Genomic DNA, 21,767 nt, shown 5'->3' on the forward strand with positions numbered 1-21,767 from the left:
CACACTGTGTCACAGGACGCCCCCAGAAGCCACGCACAGGTGGCACTGGCTGGCACTCTGCAAGCAACAGAGCCCGGTGTGGGTCACGTGCAACCATACATCGGGGGGGGGGGTGCCGTCTGCCCCCTCTGCCGCAGCCTCCGCCACACCACGTACCCACCTTCCAGTCTCCCGAGTCCCAGGCTGAAATGAAGGACAATTGTAGGGCGGCCACATCTGTGACCCCCTTTGGTGCCACGGTCTCTGAAGACCACTGGTTAGCAAAGCCCTGGGCACAGACAAAGGGCTCGCTGACTAAGGAACCTGCTGTCCCTCTTCTCTTGACACCCCCCAGACCTGAGCCCCTCTTCAGAAGGCTGTGCTCCAGCCCAGTCGAGGTGCTGGGTGCAAACGCGCCACAGACACGCAGGTGCTTCCAGCCTGCCCAGTGCCGGCGCCTGCGACTCGGCACACAGCCAGGGCCGCGTGTCCGCGTGTCCACATGTCCCCACGTGTCCTTGGCCTGGAGCCGTGCGGGCAGCTCCCGCCCCTCCACGCCTTGCCCTCCAGTCCCCGCCACTGCGTTCCGGTCTTACTCAAACACCAAGTCATCTGTCCCAGCTCAGCGGGAGGGAGACTTTCCGGCTGGACTCCCTGCGCTGCAGCTCTGCCCAGACAGAGGCTGGGGAGCCCCACCCAGCAGAGGTGAAGCCCCTGTGTGCCCACAACACCATCCCCGACTGAGCCACTTTCTGGGGAAGGAAGACCCCTACTCAACACATTTTAATTGGTAATCACAATTAGATTTAAATTTAAACACAATTAAACTAAATTTAATTCCAAATTTAAATTATAGTGAAAGTAAATTAACCCGAAACTGAATTTCCATTGATCCTCAGTTTAAATCAACAGCCAAATAAAACGACTGATATTATTTTAACTCTTGAAACTCAGTCTTCTACACAGTGACCCGGACGACACTTCCCGATGGCCGAGCACGACCGCCTTTAGGGACGACAGGCACACCTGCCTCAAGCGCACACGTGTGAAAAGTCAGATCAGGAGCGGTTACCGTCACAACGGTTATGAGCTTCCCAGCGAGCGTGTGTCTTACTTGGGTTCCCCTCTGCGTGGAGAAGCACGTGCAGGAGGCCTCAGCATGTGCTTCCGCCCGGCTGTCGACAAAGGTCCCGTCCACCTAACCCTGAGCCACCTGCATTACGTGGACGCACCTGGTGGCGCGCCTGCCAGCGGAGCCTGGGCGGCAGGGGCAGGGAGCCCGATGGGGACGCAGTGGAGGAGGGGAGGCCCTCGCTCCCCCCACGAGAGCGGGTGGCCAAGGGGTGCAGGGAGCAGCAACCCTGGAAAACCAAGCTCCAGGGAGCAGTGCAGCCCTTTTGAACCACAGTGACCTCAAGTGGCGTGGACACAGGCCCCAAGTTCAGGGCTGCTAAGAGATCGCCCGACATGCCACCTACTGGGACCCCGCACACGTCGGCGACCTCGAGGGCCGCTCGCCAGGCCCGGCCATGCCTGGTCGCAGGTTCCAGCTGGCGTGGCCTCAGGTGCCCCATCCACACACAGCGGGCATGAGAGGACGTTTCAAAAGCCAAAAGGAGGTGTTTAGATGAAATCACGCCGAAATGTAACATAAAGAGGCCAAAGTCACGTCTCATTTGAAAACGAAGCTATTAAAATGACAAGATCCTTATCACGAAACATTTCAGAAGAAAAGTAACGAATGATCATGGAAACGAACAGCGTACACCAAGGGACACGCCGCTGCCATTTCTCTACGCCCACAAGTCGCACGTTTCATTTACAACCAAAGGTGACGGAGCAGATCCACACAGGCTTTCCCTGAACAGCCGGAGATAAACTTGCAGCCAAGTACGGGGAGCTCCTGCTCTAAGAGTAGACTCAGAAGAGCCTCGCTCCCACCTCTGGCAGCAAAAGCACCAGCGGGGCAGCGCGGGGCTTCACGACGGGGAAGGAGGAGCCTGACGGCGTCACCTGGATGGCTGGATGCCTTCCTGCAGGCACGTTAAGAGCAGTGACTAACGCCCCAACTCCATCCAGGACAGGCCACTAGGGCGTAAATTGGATTGAAAATCACATACACCAATATATTTGTATCCACGAGTTCACAGCGATACTAAAAACCCCACACATTAGTCGTCTTGGAGTCAGGACATTCTTTTGAAAACTGGTAGATACAGAGAATGAGGCAAGAATTCATCCTGCCTCGCTCTGTACCTGCGCCTCTGGGGAAGGAAACCAAGGAGGGCAAGCGTCTCCTTAGGAAGCATCCCAGCTGCCTGGCCAGCCGGGACCACACGGAGAACCTGGAGGGCATCCCACAGCGCGAAGCGAGTCACAGAGAGACCCCCTGTATGACCTCACTCACTCGTAGAATCTAAAGCCAAACTCAGAGAAACAGAGGATAGAAAGGCAGCTTCAGGGGCTGGGGAGGGAGGAGGGGGTGGGATGTAGGTCAAAGCCTCAAGTGATGAGATAACAAGTTCTGGATCTAACGCACAGCCTGGTGACCAGTCCACAATGCGCAGTTGCACGCCCCAGGCCCTGCGGGCGTGGGAGGGGCTGGTGGAGGGGCTGGAGGCCGGAAACCCTCGAGGGAAAATCCCTGGAAGCACCGGCCCACAGGACCAGGTTGCAGGGCGCTGGTGAGACTCTGCTTCTGGAGAGAAAAAGGGAAGCCAAGCGGGCAGGTGGCCTTGGCAACCGGATAAAGGGGCAGGGGAGAAAGGGGGAGACACAAACGCTGAGACAGAGGAGAGGCTGGTCCTTCACTGCCCGACGCCAGGCAGGGTGGCCCCCGTGCTCCGGACTTCGCTGGACAGACAGAAGAGGGCGCTGTGAAGCTAGGAATCCTACCCATGCCGACACCGTGGGGACAAGCCAGAGGCAGTTCAAGTCCCTGCAAAGCCGCTGTGAACAAGTCAGCAAAAATGCACACGTCCCACGCCAGGAAAAGGCCCTCCGCCCCAGAAGGAGTCGCGAAGCCACACAGAATTACAAGCCGACATCGCAAACGGATGCAAACGCACTCAAACAAGCACGGAGGTGATGCAAACACACCTGGAATTAGAAACACAAAACTAAACTAGAAATGGACCCAAAAGAGAGAAAGAAAAGTGTGGACTAACCTCAAGAAAGAAATGGGAGAAAAAGACGAAATCATCACAGAGAAGAAGAGCAAATTACAAAGTGCCCAAGGGAGAATCAGCTTCAAGGGAAATTCAGCAAGAAAGTGAAAACAGCGTCGTGAAGAGAGCAGTGGAGAAAGGAGTGACCGTGGCCGACAGGCAGCAAAAGAAGAACATCTGCCACACGGGCCCCAGAGAGGAAGGGGAAACCCATGGACCAGAACTGATACTTAAAACCATAACCCGAGAAAACTTGCCAAAACCAGGAAAAGACCCGAACTCACACACTGAAGGGCTTACTGAGCACCTGAGAAAATTAGCCCCAAACCACTGACTCCTGGACATATCCTAGTGAAACTACTAGATTTCAAAGGTAAAGACACCATCCTCCAGGTCTCCAGGAAACAAGATCAATGAGACCCTCATCAGGACCAACGTACAAGTCACGGCAGCAGCAGAACAACCTTCACTGAAAACCTCAGTGAGACAAAGCGTAAGGCAAGGATTACACACACATCAGCCAACTGTCCTTCAAACGTCAGAGCCAGAGAAAAACAGTTTTCCACATACAAAATCCGGTCAGTTCTGTCCCCATGAGCCCTTCCTGAGGGATCTACTAGAGCAGGGCTGGGCAAACGTTAACCTCAAGAACCAGATAAGACGGCAGGCTCTACAGGCAACGCCACTGGGCAGGTGTGGACAAGATGCCGTGTGAGTAGGTGTGGCCGCCCCCCAGGAACCTGATCCCAAACCAGGCAGCAGGCGGGATGGGCTGTGGGGCGGGGAGGTGGTGCTGACTCCTACTTAAAGCAGCAATGATAATACCGCCTGCCGGAGTCCTCCACGCGTGTGGACCTAAAGCACACGCCACACAGAAACGCATACGATGCCAACGTTTGTACATCATACGTGAAGGAGCATAACGTTAACCAGAAGCAGGGGGAAACCTTTAGGCCCGTGTATCGAAACCTACAGCAACCACTTAAAAATAGTTTACAAAAGGCAAGAGGCCAATAAGAAAATTTAAATAGAATGCAAAACAAAAAAAAAAAAAAAAGGAAAGAAAGAATCCAAAAGAAAGCAGAAATGGGGAAACAAAGGGACAAACCAGGAGGTACAAACATAAAACAGATAATTAAACGGCGGACCCCAAATCAACCGTATCAACGGTTACGTTAAATGTGGATGGTCTGGGCCCACGCTGAGTGGTAGGGCTGCAGGGGCCCCCGTACGGGACAGCGTGGAAGGTTCTGCAGGACAAGGCAGCGCCAGCACCAGGGGAGATGGGCGTGCAGACTCACACGCGGAAGGGAACGGGCAGAAGGACACACGGGAAGCCTGGGAGGCCTCCTCAGTGACGGCAGGGGACCCCAGGGGGTGAAGAGCATGCGTGGTAACCAGACAGAACTCGTCAGGAAGACACACAACCACACGTGTGTACATGGCCAGTATCAGAAACTCCCACTCACAGGAGCACACACACACACACGCGCGCGTGCGCACGCTGCCCTAACAGACCGCACGGAACAGTCCAGGCCGCAGCTGTATGGCGCACCCGCTTCCGTGGCCCATTCACCAAGAAGGATCATCGCTGGGCCACAGAATAAGTCCCCGTGCCTGCTGCCCAGGGCTCTCGGAGCGTCCACGTCCCTAGGCGCCTGCCTGGGACAGTCGCCGTGCACAGGCCAGACACAGAGGAAGCACCAGACGGCATGTCAGTTCGACGCCACCACAAATGCTGCGGTGCCGGGACCGGCTGTGGGGATATACCCAGGCCCCGGGGCCGCGCAGTCATTCCCGCCCCAGAACCACACGCGCCAGTTCCAGCCCAGAGCTCTCTGGGCAGCTGAGGATGGAGCTGCTGGCCTTCCCCAGCCTCTGGGAAGGAGCTCTGGAAGCTGAATGAGCCCAGACAGAGATCCCTTTGGGTCCGATGGCATGGACATCTTGAGGATGGACAGGAATGTCCCTCCGAGGTGTGGGCAGCACGTCGGGTCACGTCTGGTTGGAAGGAGCTCAGTAAAGCGGGAACTGGACGGGGCAGAGGGCTCCAGGCCCCCGGGAGGGTCGGTGTCTGGCGCCTCCGCCCACCTGGGCTCTGGCTTGGCTCCCACCCTGCCCACCTGGGACAAGGTCACTGCCCAAACTGCACACGTGCTCGGCCAAAATTCTTTACCAAAAAAAGGAGCTTCTGCGAACTTTAGGGAAAAAGTAGGCAACTGATAAAAATAGGTGGGTTCGTGCATAGGAAGGCTCAAGAAAAATATTTTGGAAAAGAGCGAAGTAGAAACTTTGGCAAGGAAGAGCCTAGGGAATTAAAAAAACCAAAAAATACACACCCTGCGGCCAAAAAGCAGCCCCTTCCTGATGCTGTGCAGGTGGCCCAGTGAGAGGGCGGCCCTCGGCTCCCAGAACGCAGGAGAGCAGCCCTGCCATCCCCTCCCCCCCACTAAAAATAGAAACAGCCAGGCCTGGTTAGGCTTTTTCCAAAGAGAAGCGTCTGAGTGACCTAAAAAGGAATCACATCCACAAACAACCCGGTGGAAGCCGGGAGAGCCAAGATAAGGAGCCGAAAAGGGACAAAGGAATTCCTCCCGAGGGAAGATGGCTGCCACCTACCAACTGCGCCTGAACACACCCTGCACACAACGTCTGCCCACCCTTGGCCTGGGCAGGTGGGGCTGTCCTCTGGACACCCAGACTGTCCCCGCTCTGCCCCAGGGCTGCGCTGGGACTGGCTGTGGGTGGAGGCTGGGCGCCCGCCCCCAGGAGGCCCAGACTCAGCTCCTGGGGCCCTGACGGGGCGCCGTCCCAGAGCCCAGGCCCCACAGCAGCCGCCGGCCAGCACCCAGGACACCACGAGCTTCTGTGACCTCGCCAGCAGGCAGAGGGCCTGGCCGTCCGATCAGCGAAGTTGTCTCCCTGGCCCCGTGTGGGGCAGGAGGGCCGCTCCGCGTCCTTGGGGTGGGTGCAGGCCTGGCCGTCCAGCCCAAAGTGCAGGGCTGGAGTTTTCTTAGTGCAGCCACTGGCCGTGGCACCTACAGGCACGCTGGACCGCCGACCGCAAAGGTGAAGCAGCGTCCGGCAGGCAGGGCAAGCCACTGCTTTACACCAGATCCAGACAGCTGGACACAAGACCGCTCCTTTTAAAGAGGCAGAACCATGGAGCTTGGTTGACTCTTAACAAAACCTGTTGCTTTGGGACATCAGAGTTGTATACGAATGGATTGATTTTAATTTAAAAAGCACTCTTCCCAACCAAGGTGGGAGCAGGACCAAAGCAGGTCCTGGGCCGACACGTGAGGCCACTGCGCGCCCCGCACGCGCCCACCCGGCTTTCCACATTGACCGTAGGGCCAGCTGGCGGCCACAGACTCCCGGGCACAGCACAAGATGCCTTGGAATCCCTTCTGGAACCCTGCTTCCTGAAGCCGGCCCGTGTTCCTCGGGGCCATTTGCAGCGCACAGGGTACTGTGATCACCGTCTAAGAGTCCAGATGAGCCCCCACCCCCGCCCCGGCCTTTCATCACAGTGGCTTCCCCCCAGCCCCAGCCACCCCCTAAAGACTATCTCTTCCCCGGGACCCTGGACCCCAAGGAGGCGGCCTCCAGAGTCCCGGCCCGCAGGCTCCCCGCCCTGCACCCATCTCCTCTCCCTGCCGGGGCTCCAAGCCTCTCCCAGTTGCCACGTGGTCCCTGCGCTAGGGTCCCTGGTGCCCGGGTGAGCCCAGTCCCCCAAGGTCCTCAGGCCCCGCCCCTCCAGCCGGCCCCGCCCCTCCAGCCGGCCTGCATCCACCCCTTCTTCCCGCCGCTCTCCTCCCCACCTCGGAATCCCCGTGTCCTCGCCTCTTCCTCCTCTGTCCTCAGTCAGGGAGGCCACCTAACCCCCTTTCACCCCTGGGCCCGACTCCCATCAACGCCCCCCACCCCGCCACCTCCCTCTGCCTGCTCTGCGGCCCCCGCGCCCCCAGCACCACGTCCCCCAGCTCAGGGGCCTTTGGAATCACAGCGACGGGCGCCGTCCTGTTAATGCAACCCGGCAGGTCTCGGAACCTCTAAACCTCCCTTTCCTCACGTGGGAAACAGAGTTTGGCAGTTTGAGCCCATCGCAGGAGTGAAAGGCCGCAAGCGCCCGCCACGCGGCAGCTACAACTGAAGGAAATGGGCCGAGGAACGCGAGACAGGGGTCGCCTGGAGTCCTGCGGCTCGCTGTTCCCATGCGTGTGGATTTAACGCAGGTGCCTTCGCATCGTTACAGCGAACAGCACAACGAACCCTCTGCCCCATCACTGAAAGTCCATCACACCCGACCAGTTGCTGAGCTGCGGGGCCCTGTGGGCGTGAGACCCCCCCAGTATCCACTTCGGAGGGGGTCCCAGGGTCAGGGGTCAGAGCACTTTCCAGAAGGGCAGCCTGGACACACCGGTGGCACCACGTCAGTGGGCTCCGAGGGGGGTGGGCCTTCGTCCCAGTATCAGGGGCAAAGAATGCAGCCACGCTGACACCAGCGAGCGAGTGGCTCTTCAAGGGCCAATGAGGATTCTCCGCTGGGGCACCACTGGGTCCCCCGGAATAGCTGTGCTGTGCCTCACTCGCCGTGAGGATGAGCCGGCGTCCACGGGCACAGCACAGGCGAGCGACGTCTGCAGCCTATCACCAGCTCTGTGTCTCTGTAAAGGACCTCAAACGCTGACGCATAGGGTGAGGCTGGGCACGGGGTGGGGGGGGCCGCTGCAGACCCGCGGCGGCCGAGCCCACAGCAGGGGGTGGAGGGAAGGACTGGCACTTCCTGTGCCCCCAGCGCCACCCAGAATCCGAGCAGGGCCCGTGCCCCTGGTCTCGCCTCCTCCAGGCCCCCGTCCTTCCTGTAGGAGTGCGTCGTTCCCATCCCCACGAGCCACATTAGTGGATCAGGGCACGCACCAGAGTCTGGCTCGCAGAGGACGACAAGGAAAGCAGTGGAGACACCGTCTCAGGTTTCGTGCGAACATACGTGTCCACGTCAGGTGGGTAAACAGGGTGGGAATCTTGGGTCACGTGGTGGGCATGTGTTGACTTCACAGAAATGGACAGACAGGCTCTCCCACGGTGGCCTCACCATCCTGCGTTCCTGCCAGCAGGCTCAGAATGCGCTGCATCCTTGTCAACGCAGGACGTGGTCAGGGTTCTGTTAATTGTATCCAGTCTGACACATACGAACTGATATCTCACTGTGGTTTTAATTTGCATTTCCTGAAAGCCTAGTGATGTTGAGCACCTTTTCACACGTTTACCATTTGTGTATCTTCTTCCGCAAAGTGTCTATTCAAATCCTTTGCTCATTTGTAAACTGGGTTCTCTGCTTTCTTATTATTGACTTTTGAGAGTTCCTTGTACTTTCTGGATACAAGCCCTTCATCAAATGTGATTTACAAATATCCCTCCCACATCTGGGGTGCCTTTTCATTCCTCTAACAGTGTCTTAACAAAGAGCAAAAGTCCCTAATTATGCAAAGTTCTAATTTATCAGCATTTTTCTTCTATGAGTTGTGCTTTTGGTGTTGTATCTAAGAAACCGTTGCCTAACCAAAGCTCATAAAGACTTGGGAGGGGACGGGGGCGGGACTTAGAGCTAAATTTATTTGTCTGTTTGCTTAATGTACATTTCAGGTGTGCAGCACTGTAATCTGACACCTGTATACACTACAGAGTGATCACCACCACAAGTCTAGCTGCCATCCACAAATTTTTTTTTGTTTTTTTTGTTTTTTTGGGTTTTTTGTGGTACGCGGGCCTCTCACCGTTGTGGCCTCTCCCGTTGCGGAGCACAGGCTCCGGAAGCGCAGGCTCAGCGGCCATGGCTCACGGGCCCAGCCGCTCCGCAGCATTTGGGATCTTCCCAGACCGGGGCACGAACCCGTGTCCCCTGCATCGGCAGGCGGACGCTCAACCACTGCACCACCAGGGAAGCCTCATCCACAAAATTTTTGTCTTAAGTTTTCTTCTAGAAATTTCATAATTTTAACTTTTACATTTAAGTCTACAATGTATTTTAATTTTTGTGTATGGTGTGAAGTATGGAAAAAAAATTTTTTGCAAATGGATGTCTGATTGGTCCAGCACCATTTGTTGAAAAGACTGTCCCTTATCTAATGAACAGTCTTTTTATAGCCTTTGTCAGTCACTTAGACATATTTGTGGGTCTGTTTCTGCATCTCTTTTCTGTTCCATTAATCCATATCTCTGTCCTTTTCCCAAAAGCACACTGTCTTGATTGCAGTAGCCTTGTAGTAAGTCTTGAAATCAGAAAGTGTGACTCCTTAAACTTAACTTTTTTTCCAACACTGTTTTGGCTATTCTAGTTCCTTTGCTCTGCCATATACATTTTACATTTTGGAATCGTCTTGCAGTCTTCTACCAAAATGTCCTGCAGAGATTTTGATTGGAACTGCAAAACTGGTGGATCAGTTAGTGGAGTTGACATGTTAGCATAATTGAGTCTCGCAGTCCATGAACATGGTACACCTCTCCATTTCCTTGTATCTTCCCTGATTTCTTTCATCAGTGTTTTATGTTTTCAGTGTACAGACATTAACATATTTCATTAGCTTTATACCCAAGTATTTCATTTTGGTGCTACTGTAATAAGTGATCATATCTAACAGAAAAATATGTTTTCAAATCGATCTTGTATGTTGCAAACTAAATAAGTTGACTTATATTTGTAATAGTAAAGTTTCTGTGGATTCCTCATGATTTCCAGTCATGCCTTCGGCCCAGACACAGTCTAACCTCCTCGTTTCAGATCTGTGTGGCTCTATTTCCTTTCTTGCCTGGCGGCACTGGCTAGGACCTTCACTGCCACACTGAACAGAGAGGTGAAACCCGGCATCCTTGCTCTACTCCCACTCCCGAGGCAAAAAAGCATTGCGTCAGCTGTGGGGTTTGTAGTGCCCTTGGAGAAGCTCCTGCGCAAGCTCCTCTCTATTCTTGGTTTGCTGGGAGTTTGCATGAGAGACGGTTGTAGAATTTTGGCAAATGCTTTTTGTGCACCTACCGAGATAATCATGTGGTTTGTCTTCCTCAGTAGGTTGACATGCGTAATCTTATTTATTAATTTTGTATGTTAACATCAGGCTTCTGTTCCTTGGTACTAATGCATTAACTTTTTGATATGTTGTTGTTTATACGCATGCTTGTGTCGCTTGTATCTTTATATATATATATAGTTTCATATATTCGATTTGCTAAAGTTCCATGAATTTTGGCATTTACTCCATGGGGGATACGGATCTATCTTTTTATTCTGTGACGCCTCTGTCTGCCCTTGCTGTCAGGGCACTGCTTGCATCACAGGATGAGTTAAGAAGCATCGCCCATGCTTTAGTCTTCTTGAAAAGTTTCTGTAGGATTGTTATTGTTTCTTGCTTAAATGTTTGACAGAATTCGTCAGTGAAACCATCTGGTCCTAGAGAGTTTTTTTTGTGGGAAAGTGTTTAGCAGAATTTTAATTTAATAGAGAGCTCATTTATTTCTTCTTGACTTAGCTTTGATCCTTTGTTTTTCCAAAAACATCTTCCTTTCATATAAGTGTCCAAATTTATTGGCAAAAAGTTGTTCATGATATTTCCCTTACTATCTTTTTATTGTCTGCAGGATTTTTAGTGATGATTCCCCAATGTAAAATTTCTAAAATTGGTCACTCTTGTCTTCTCCTTTCAGAAACTACATATAGAAGAGCAAATTAAACCCAAAGTGATGAAAAGAAAGGAAAACATAAAGAGCAGAAATCAGTGAAAGAGAAAACAGAAAACAACATTGGCGTGATCAATAAAACCAAAAGCAGGTTCTCCAAGGTCAATAAAACTGATAAACCTCTAGCCATACCGTTGACTGACTTTTCTCCTCTTTAAGGGTCCTGTTTCCCTGCTTCTTTGCCTGCGTGGTCATTTTTTATTGGTTGTAAACCATCAAATTGTAAATTTTGTCTTGCTGGACACTAGCCTAGAAGTTCTCTCTGGCTGTAAACTGGGGTGAGTACAGGCTCCTTTCTCATCCCCTCAGTCCTGCCTGCTGCTTGAGGTCTGAAAACTACTGTTTCATATATGTTTTCTGGTCTTAATTTGTTTAAGGCAGGAGGATAAATTTGGTACCTGTTTCTCCATGTTAGCTGGAAGGAGATATTACTCATCCTGTTATTCTTTAAGTTATTGTCAGGGAAAATTGTGAAAGACTTTCAAATGGGCATAAAAGATTAGAGGTGCCCTGTCCCTGTTCGGGTTATCTCTGTCTTTAATGATCTCTGAGCTGTTTTACAGTTCTGTGAATTCTAAACACCAGCAGTGATGCAAAGATTCTTGACCTCAAGAACGCCAGTGTCGGGCTTCCCTGGTGGCGCAGTGGTTAAGAATCCACCTGCCAATGCAGGGGACACGGGTTCGAGCCCTGGTCCGGGAAGATCCCACATGCCATGGAGCAACTAAGCCTGTGTGCCACAACTACTGAGCCTGCGCTCTAGAGCCCACGAGCACAGCTACTGAGCCCGCGTGCCACAACTACTGAAGGTTGCGTGCCTAGAGCCTGTGCTCTGCAACAGGAGAAGCCACGGCAATGAGAAGCCCACGCACTGCAGCAAAGGGTAGCCCCCACTCGCCGCAACTAGAGAAAGCCTGCGCGCAGCAACGAAGACCCAACACAGCCATAAATAAATAAATAAATAAATAAATAAATAAATAAATATTATTATTATCTTTTTTTAAAAAAAGAATGCCAGTGTCTGGTGGCGCACAGCTCATTCCTGGCCAGTCCTACATCCCTTCTGCAAATTCGTCTCAGCACCGCAGACAGCAGAGCCCATGTGTTTGCTCTTTGGATTCTTCTTTGAACCAGTTCTAACATCTTACTGGATCTCTCATTAGTAAATAACAAATATTTATTATCTCAATAGAAAATCATCAATACTTGCTCATTTTTCATGTTTGGATGTGAGCCAGCGTCATACCTGTTTTATAATTTATCTATAGCATTACAATAAACTTGAAACAAGCCAAGGGCCATTGATAGAAAAATGACTTTAAAACATGATGGCCTATCCATCCATTTGATGAAATACCCTGAAGCCATTAAAAGAGAGTGTATATTAACCTACAGAGAAAGATTTCCCAGTTTACCAAACAAAGAGTAAGATGTCCAAGTGCGCTGACCTGCGACTGGCTAAGGAAGGGACCTTTTCCCCGGGACACACAGACATTAGACGTGAGGGTGTGACATCAAGCACAGGCAGAATGGGGGTGGGGACACTTATTTATCTCCACTGCTTTGTGCTGTTTCCTCACTGTTGTTCAGCTGAGAGCTGAGCACACACCACGTGCAGACACACTCCAGGCTCTAGGGATGCAGCAGCAGGATGGGCCCTGCCCCAAGTGCACCGTCTCTGTAAACTGGAAAGTTAAAATCGACCTCCCACCAACCTGGCCTGCAGTCACTAGGATTAGTGACCATCAGAGGCAGAACGGCTGCGCCTGCCCGTCCTCAGGTCTGGCTGCAGCCTCTTCCAGGGCCTTCCTGAGGACCCTGCAAGCCGGTTCCTACAGCCCAGCCCAGAGCAGCCCTAGGCCACCCTGGGCCGTTTCCGGCTATATCTTGGCAGCACCGCGGAAGTTCCCGAGGGCGGGGTGTCTGGCCCCTCCCCTCTGGCCCCCAGCACCCTGCACAGCGGCTGGCACCTCCCAAGCCATGGTCTCTTCCTCTTTGTATAAGGGCACTGATCCCATGACAGCCCCACCCTCATGACTTCACCTGAACGTAATCACCTCACAAAGGACCCGCCTCAAATGCCATCACAATGGGGATGAGGCTCCAGCATATGAATTTGGGGGCAGAGGTGGAGGCCGCATGTGCAGAATACAAGTTCAGAGAGTGATGCGTCCACAGGGCAAGATAAGGCTGGGGGAGGCCAAGAGGGTGACCGGGAGGGGCCTCTCAGGACGAGGAGAGTGGGGCGGGGGGCAAGGCAGAGGCCCAAACCCCAGGCGTGCCTGGGAACAGAGCAGGCGCAGAAGGAGGCAGCGGGGTGAGTGGGGCCGCCTGGAGGCCCCGCATGGACCCTGGGCCCTCAGCCCAGGAGACGGGAAGCAGGAGGGCAGCAGGACCTGGCTTCCATTTGCAGGGCGCTCCGCTGCTCACAGAGAAAGGACGGGGGTGTGGCGGCCTCGAGGGAGATTCCCGAGGGACCATGAAGGGGGCTGGCAAGGCTGCCGCTGGCCTGGAAGTGGGTGAGGGTCGCTGGCGATGGTTCCAGGAGTCTGAGGCCTGGGGAGAGGTCAGAGCTGGGATGGGCACAGAGGGCAGGGAAGCATGGGGAGGCCAGCAGGGGTGAGGCCAGGCTCTGCGTCTTCTGGAAGGCTGACCACCCTCTCTGGTGCCGTGGCCACGTTCGGGACAGAGCACACGAAAATCTCAGTTCAGAACTAAGGATGGGAACATAAACGGTATTTCCTCCTGTCCCTGCATTTTTACGGTGATCAAGTTTGACAAAAAAGCAAAAATTACTCCAAGGGTTCTAGAAAACATGAAGGTTGTATTCAGTTCTCCTGTTTATAAAAGCAGGTCATTAAAAGCCTACTTTCAAAAATATCATAACCGCATAACAGAAACTCCAGGATTTTTTTTAAAAAAGTACAGCCACCCAGCTCCCCGTGTCTCAAGGCCCCGCCCCCTGGGCCCTGGGCCAGCGCCAGCCTTGCGCTGGGTGGGGCTGCTCGGCTCCCCGACCCACAGCTGCTGGGCTGCGGGCAGGGGGCTGGGCACCCCACTGACCAAGTCGGCCCAAGAAAGGCGGTGGGGGGGGGCTTGTGTTAAAATCTTACTTTTAAGAATTGCCACTGAAATTCCTTCCTCCTCAAGAGGCTTCTGCTCACAAACCGGGAAGAACGTCCCGCAGCTCTCATCACTCCTTACGTTCTATTCCCTTTGCCAAGGCGGAGTGTTCCAGAAAGGACGCGGGCGCCCTGCACACCGACCCCGAGAGAAGCACCAAGCTGCCTACCCGCCGGTCGGTCTCTGGTTCCGGAAACAGCCCGACACGGCTGAGTGTGCAGCCAGGAGGCTCAGAAAGGAGGAGGCCTGTGTTTCCTGGGGGTCAGAGTTCACAAAAAGTGGAGCCGCCGCCCTCTGAACTCACCCCCAGCCCACCGGCTACTCACTGTCCTAACTGCACCGAGGCTCCAGGTCGTCAGTAGAACAGGAGGGAAAAGGAAGGTTGGACGTGAGCCCCGCGCCTTCAGTCTGGGGCCTGTCAAGTCGGCGTCTCACGTCGGCTCCCCGTGACCGATCCCAGGGGCCTCTCACCGAGGGCAGCCCAGCGCCCGAACAGGCCTCCCACCTGCATCCTTGAGGCCGTCACCGCCAAGACCCCTCCCAGCCCGGAGCCAGGCCCGCTACCCACCACATCTCACACCCTGTGCTCCTCGGGCACTGCCAAGGCCCAGCCATGAAAAACAAACGAACAAACATGACAGCTGTTCTGGCCGAAACTAACACAGACCAGGGAACAGACAGAGCTGGACGGATGGCTCCGGCCACACACCAGGGCCTCTCCACGGCCACAGGCAGAGGGAGCCGCTGGAGCCGGACCGCGCCCCCGAGGTGAGCCCTCGACCAGGAAGGTGGTCTCGCCCTGCCCCCTTGGACAGCTGCCTGCCTGGAGCTGACGTAACAGCTGCCAGGCCAGGCTTCGGCCGGGGCCCTGAGGCCAGCTCTGCACCTGGGCAGGGCAGAATGTGGGGAAGGAAGAGCTCAGAACCCCCAGGTGATGGGGAAACGAGCCCCACTCACTACCACAGACACCCCCGCCACGGCCTCTTGCCAACCCCACCCTCCGGGGCCTCAGATGCTCCCCAGGGACCCGCCTGCCCTCCCAGCCAAGACCACCGCCCGCCTCCAAATAGCCCAGGCAGACACACCTCATTGGACTCTTCCCTCTGGATCCGGCTGCATCTCCAGGGTGGGAGCAGAACCCGCACCCCACCCCTGTCCCCACCAGTGGTCTGAGCATCTGGTGGGGTCAGGCGTGGACAGCTCAGACCAACAGATTTGACAGGTGGCCACCCCCCAGTGCCAGCAGGGACGGCAGGAGCCCAGGGCTGCCCAGTGGCCCATGTGTCCCACATGGGGTGGTCAGGACACCGAGCGCCCCCGAGGGGACCCGCCAGGTGCCACCCCTCAGCCCCTGGGGTCTCAGCAGCCCTGAGGCTTGCCCCCAATATCCACACTTCCTCCTGTTCACAGAACACACGTGCTGGGCTCGTCACTCTGTCCCTACCCCAGGCTCTGCGGCCACACTGGCCTCCTGGTGGCCCACAGTCAGCCTGCAGCCCCGCTGAGCGGGATGCCCTACTCGTCCACCAGTTCCCAGAGTGGCCTCTCAACGCCCCATCAGGGTCCCACGCGCGCCGCTAAGGACCCCGATACTGCGAGGCTGGTCCTCGTAGGGGGACGTCTGAGCTGGTCCTGGCTGTGCTCCTCGCCTGTCCCCGTGGAGCACAAGTTCCGGGAGCAGAGTCCTCTGTCATCCCTCCAGAGCGGCCCCCCCGGCATCCAGGACAGAACTGACCACAGACGAGGGGCCCAACCAACAGCTGCTCCACAGAAGGTGCCGGGAACTAGCCGCTCGTCCCGACAGGCTTCCCCCAGAGCCTCCGGCCGGCATCCACCCGCCAGCGGGCCACCATGCTTTCTGCCCAGAACCCAGGGCGCCCCGAAAGGCACCCAAATGTCCCCGCCAGCTTTCGACAGCCTCCCCTCCGACAACCAGAGACCCCGGCCGGGGTGGGGGCATCTGAGAAGGGAGGGGCCTCCGAGGAGGAACCGGGAAGTGGATGGGACCCCCCGGCTGCCTGCGCGAGGCCACAGGACGAATCGTGATCTCTCGCAATGTGAGCCGCTCCCCTCCCGCGGGCCCGGCCGCCACGGGGCTCTTACCTGATAAAATTCCCGCAGCCAGTTCTTCTGGAGGTTTTCTGGCTGTAAATTAAGAAGAAAAGACAGTCAGGCCAGTGACACAGCCCTGACGTCCGCGAGCAGACGCCAACGTGATGGCCCACCTGCCGTCCTCACCATGGGGGCTAGGGCGCGACACGGGGCGGAGGACACCCTGCTCCACTCGGGAGACCCCATTCTGCACGGGGAGCTGGTCCACAGCTCGTCCAGGGAAAAGGGGCAGAGCGAGGACAAGCCTCGCCTGGTGATGGGCAGGCGCCACAGCCCTGGATCCAGAGCTGACCTCCAGCCCTGCTCTGTCCCCGGGGCGGGGGGTGGGGTGGGGGGCTTGGGAGGGGCTGCCCGCAGCCAGGCGGGGGTGTCCGGCAGGACCTAGCGGCAGGGGGCCCGGGCCAGGCTCTGAGAACATGGAAAGAGCCACGCGGCACCAAGTCCTGGTTTCGGGCTTGCGGACACCCCAGGACACAGCCAACACAGAGTGCCCGGTCCCTGAGAAAACAGGACGCCGCCTTTTCCCACACGGCCTGCCAGGGTCCTGGACCACCAGGCCAGCCAGCCGAGTGAGGGGCATGGTCCAACCCAACCCAACGAGGCCAAGGTGCTAGAGGTCACGGCAGGCCTGGACAGGGACGGGAGACACGGCAGGGACGTACGTCCAGTGGGTGCAGTTTCAGACACGGGAAATGAAAAGTTCCTGAGATCTGGTGACATCAGTGTGAATGTCCCTGACACTGCTGGACCACGCTTAAGAACGGCGAAGATGACAAATCTAATGTTATGTGTTTTCTACCACAATTCGAAACAAAAAAAACAAAACCCCACGCACCATGCCTCAGGACTCAGACCCCTGATCCGAGCAGAGCTCTGGACGGCGAGGCTGTGGGCCCGGAGCCAGAGTCCAGGTTGACCACGGCTGGGCCCAAACGCGTCACCCATGGCCCACGAAGCCAGAGTGCACGGCTGCCACACGGGAGGTGCTGTCGCCCGCTGATGCTTCTGTGTGTCCCGAGGGCAGGTAGCCTGCACTGCAGGCTGAGCAACGAACAAAGGGAAAACGGCTGGGAAACCAGAGCCTCGCAGACCACACAGGAGGGTGTAGAGGAGGCTCCACACATCCGCGCAACAGAGACGGAGGCCAGCGTCCAGCCGGGTGTGGGGCCTTCCAGTCTCCAAGGCCAAGTTCGGGGCCGGGGCCCAGCCTCCAGCCCCCACGTCCTGCACGGGGAGGAGGGCACGCCGTGCCTCTGTCTGTCACCCTCCCAGGTGAGCAAAGAAAAGCACGAGCAGGCAGGCCGCCCACGGAAAGACCGGGCAGAGGCTCTGAACAGACTGACAGCCAACAGCCCATGGAAGATGCCAAACATCACTAGGCGTCAGGGAAACGCAAACCCGAACCACGGCGAGATGCCGCCCCACAGCCCGGGACGCTGACGCAGAGACAAGCCTGCAAGTCTGGGGAGACTGCACAGAAGCGGACCCTCAGACACGGCTGGGGGCGGGGGAGGAGGGTGCGGGCGGCGCGGCTGCTGTGGGAAACGGTCTGGCGCTTCCTCAAAACACCGGCTGGCCCAGCGATGCGCCCAAGAGACGTGGAAACGCTTGTCCAAGCAGAGGCTCGGCCACGAGCACTTGTAGCCACGGAATCCCGGCAGGCGAAAGGCAGGAACTGCCCAAAGGCCAGCCCAGCATGCACGGAGAGACAAAACGTGGTCCAAGAGAACACGACGGCCACTGACATGGCCCACGGCGTGGATGAGCCTCAAGAACGCTGTGCTCAGTGAAAGAAGCCCGTCACCAAAGGACAGATGACGTCTGATGCCGGTTCACGGAACTCCAGAACAGGCAGGTCTGCAGAGACAGGCAGCAGACTGTTGCCGGGTCCCGGGTGTGGCTGAGGGGTGGAGGCGGTGACGGCGGCACAGCTCTGAGAGCACGGAGAGCACCGCGCACCCCTCTCCCACCGACCTGAACGATCCCCCACCTGAACCAGGGACGCGGGGCAACCCGCGCCATGGCGAGGACGCGAGCAGGGATGGCCAGTCAGTCGGCCTTGGGCCCCGGGGTGATCAAAGAAAGAAGACTTCGAGTGCAAAGGTCCCAGATGCCCTGACCAGGAGCGAGTGAAAGGGGAGGGCAGCCCCCCACCCCTGTCCTGGGCTGAGGGCAAGGGTGCTGGTTTGGGGGCACAGAGGGCCCACCAGCATTTCAGCTCGTGGGCTCGGCCTGGAGACAGAGGGCAAAGAGATTCAGCTTCCAGTCCCGAGTCCACGAGCGCGGGAGCCTGAGGGTGCGGAGCAGCAGGAATGGGCATCCCCAAGGAGGGAGCTGGAAAACGGGACACAAAGGGCCCAGAAGCCAATGTAGAGCAAATGCTTCCCTAAAAGGGAAGGAAAACCAACCAAGCTTGCGAGGGAACAGTATTCTGAGAAAAGGGGACTCGGAAAGACGGACAGCAAGACCAACCCGGTCACTGACGGACAGACGGATGCGGAACCCGCAGGCCCAGAACTCAGGAACAGAAACAGAAACCGGAAGACCACGGGGACGAGCCCGGCGTCCACCTACGCACAGGACTAAGGACTAGACGTGAAGGGATGTGATGTCAGAGACCTGACAAAACGCAGATACTAAATCTATACCGGGTGGGGGGGTGGGTGGCAAGCAAAGAACCCCTGCAGAAGAGTGATTTCTTTACAGCAGGCAGTTCACGAACATGGTCTAAAGTTAAGATGTATTTTCAAACTACAAATTCTTAAAGTTTGTTTTCAAGGTTTCATATACTTAGGAGAATTTTAGAGAGACACAGTTTGCATTTTTCTCAAGCCAGTACTTTTTTCTCTTGAAAATTCCAATAGAATTCAATTTGACATTGGACTGAAGACAGCAGTGCTGTGTGGCCCCTGGTCACTCAGCCCACCCTGCTCACTGCACCGCCCTGCACACAGAGAGCTGGGGACACATGTACAATGGCTCTTTCTGGGTTGTGGGATGATTTGTACTTTTCTATAATGCTTAGACTTTAAGGAAAACAAAAAGGGACCTTATAAAAGAATTCTATTTCGGCAGGAAGCGTGAAGGAATTGAGAGTCATTTTAGCATGCTTGTCCCGCACCCCCTGACAGAGAAAGGCACCCAGACTCTTGAAGACACAGCAACCCCCTTCCTAAGTACAGAACTGAGGCAGCTGCAGGAAGTAATGGGGCATGTCACACTGGTGAGGGCCAAGGCAGTAGTAGTCAACTAGTTCAATGCTTATTTTTAAACTGCTATATTAGATCTTTTCTTTACTTTGCAAACAAAATAAGCTCTACATGACTTCAGGAGATAAACACAAAAACTTGAAACAGGAAAAACTATCAGAAGAAGACATAAGCAAATAGCTGTCCTTATGCTAGAAAGATAGCCTTCCTAGACATAAAAGCACAGAAAGGAACCTAAGGGGGGAAATGCCTATAGATTCTAACACTCAAAATTGAAGTAACCACAGCTAACATTATTCTCAATGGTGAAAAATGGAAAGCTTCTCCCCTAAGATCAGGAATAAGACAAGGATGCCCACTCTCACCACTTGTATTCAACACAGTTCTGGAAGTCCTAGCCACGGCATTAGGCAAGAAAAGAAACAAAAGGCATCCAAATTGCAAAGGAAGAAATAAAATTATCTTTGTTCACAGATGACATGATCTTATATATAGTGAGCCCTAAAGAGTCTACCAAAAAAAAAAAACTGTTAGAACTAATAAATGAATTATAGCAAAGTCGTAGGGCACAAAATCAACACACAAAACTCACTGGTTTTCTATAGACTAACAATGAACAATCCAAAAAAGAGATAAAGAAAATTCCATCTACCATACCATCAAAAAGAATAAGATAACCAAGGCAAGACTTGTACACTGAAAACTACAAAACATTTCTGCAGGAAATTAGGTATCGGTAAATGGAAACACATCCCGAGCTCATGGACCGGAAGACAGTACTGTTAAGATGTTGATACCATCCCAAGCAATCTTCAGATTCAATGCCATCCTTACTGAAATTCCAACTACTTTTTTTACAGAAATAGAAAAACCCATCCTAAAATTCATATGAAATCTCAAGGGACCATAAATAGTCAAAACAATCTTGAAGAAGAAGAAGAAATTAGAGGTCTTACACTTCCTGATTTCACGGCCACAGTCATCAAAACGGCATGGGACGGGCACAAAGACAGACGTATAGACCAGTGGAACAGAGAAGAGAGCCCAGAAATAAACCATCACATGTGTGTCAAATGATTTTTCACAAAGGTGCCAAGACCACAAAATAAGGAAAACACGGTAATTTCAACACATGATTTTGGGAAAACCGGGTATCTGCATACAAAAGAATAAAGTTGGACTATTACTTAGCACCATATATAAAAATTAACTCAAAATGGATCAAAGATCTAAACATAAGACCTAAATCTATAACATTTTTAGAAGAAAACGTTGGGGAAAAGCTTCGTGACACTGGATTTTGCAATGATTCCTTGGATCGTGACACCAAAAGCACGGGCAACCAATGAAAAAATAAACTGGCCTACACCCAAATTTAAAACTTCTGTGCATCAAAAGACACGATCAATAGAGTGAAGAGGCAACCCACAGAATGTAAGAAAATACTGGCAAATCATATATCTGATAGTGGGTTAACATCCAGAATATATTTTTTAAAACTCTTACAACTCAACAACAAAAAGACAAATATGACTATTCAACAGAGGCACAGGACTGGAATAGACACTCCTCCAAGGAAGGTGCAAAAAGGGCCAATAAGCGCATGACAAGATGCTCAGCGTCACCAGCCATTAAGGAAATGCACGTCTAAACCGCAGTGAGGTACCACTTCACACCCATCATCTTAAAATAGATAAACAAAATAACAGGCGCTGGTGAGAACGCGGAGAAATCAGAGCCCTCGCGCACGTCGGTGGGAATGTAAAATGGTGCACCCACCTTGGAAAACAGTATGGTGGTCCCTCAAAATACTCAAAATAGAATTCGCCATACGATTCTGCAATTCCACGTTGGGTATTTATCCAAAGGAATCGAAAGCAGAAACTCAAGCAGCCATTTGCACACCCACGTTCACAGCAGCATTTGTTGTTCACAATCAGCCAAAAGGTGGAAGCAGCGCAACTGGCCGCTGGTGGAGGAACGGACGAGCACAGCGTGGTGTCGTCCACACACTGCACTGTTATTCCGCCTCAAAAGAGAAGGAAATTCTGACGTGCTCCACCATGGATGACTCCTACAGACATTAGGCTGTGCAAAATAAGCCCGTCACAAAAGGGCAAATACCGCATAACTCTATTCATGCTGGGTCCCTACTGCAGTCAAGTCCCTAGGGACAGAAAGCAGATGGTGGGGGCCAGGGGTGGTGGGGAGGGGATGCAGAGTGTTGAATGGGGGCAGAGTGTCAGTTTCGGGAGATGAAAAAGTCCTGGAGCTGATGGTGGTGACGCCTACACAACGATGTGAATGTACCTGATGCCACTGAGCCTGGCACTTGGGTCACGTGGTAAGTCGTATGTCATGTGCATCTGACCACGACAAAACTAAAGAGAAACACGTCTGGAGTCGCTGCAGCTCCACTGGAGCAAAGCCCCCTGGGCTGCGG

The 21,767-nt window shown here is 54.3% G+C and overlaps 1 protein-coding gene across 3 annotated transcripts in view; it reads right to left on the reverse strand.

The window, feature by feature from the left end:
• The window catches only part of INPP5A (inositol polyphosphate-5-phosphatase A), a 179,590-nt gene that overhangs the window by 103,077 nt on the left and 54,746 nt on the right, over positions 1-21,767 (reverse strand). For all 3 annotated transcript variants that reach the window (XM_060285981.1, XM_030832149.2, XM_060285980.1), the window contains exon 2: positions 16,107-16,148. Coding sequence is in view for 2 of the 3 variants with exons in the window: in XM_030832149.2 (XP_030688009.1) it covers positions 16,107-16,148 (42 nt within the window). In the remaining variant the exon portion in view is untranslated. The remainder of the gene's footprint in view (positions 1-16,106; positions 16,149-21,767) is intronic.

Source organism: Globicephala melas, chromosome 16 (assembly GCF_963455315.2).
Source record: "Globicephala melas chromosome 16, mGloMel1.2, whole genome shotgun sequence".
Lineage (NCBI taxonomy): Eukaryota > Metazoa > Chordata > Mammalia > Artiodactyla > Delphinidae > Globicephala > Globicephala melas.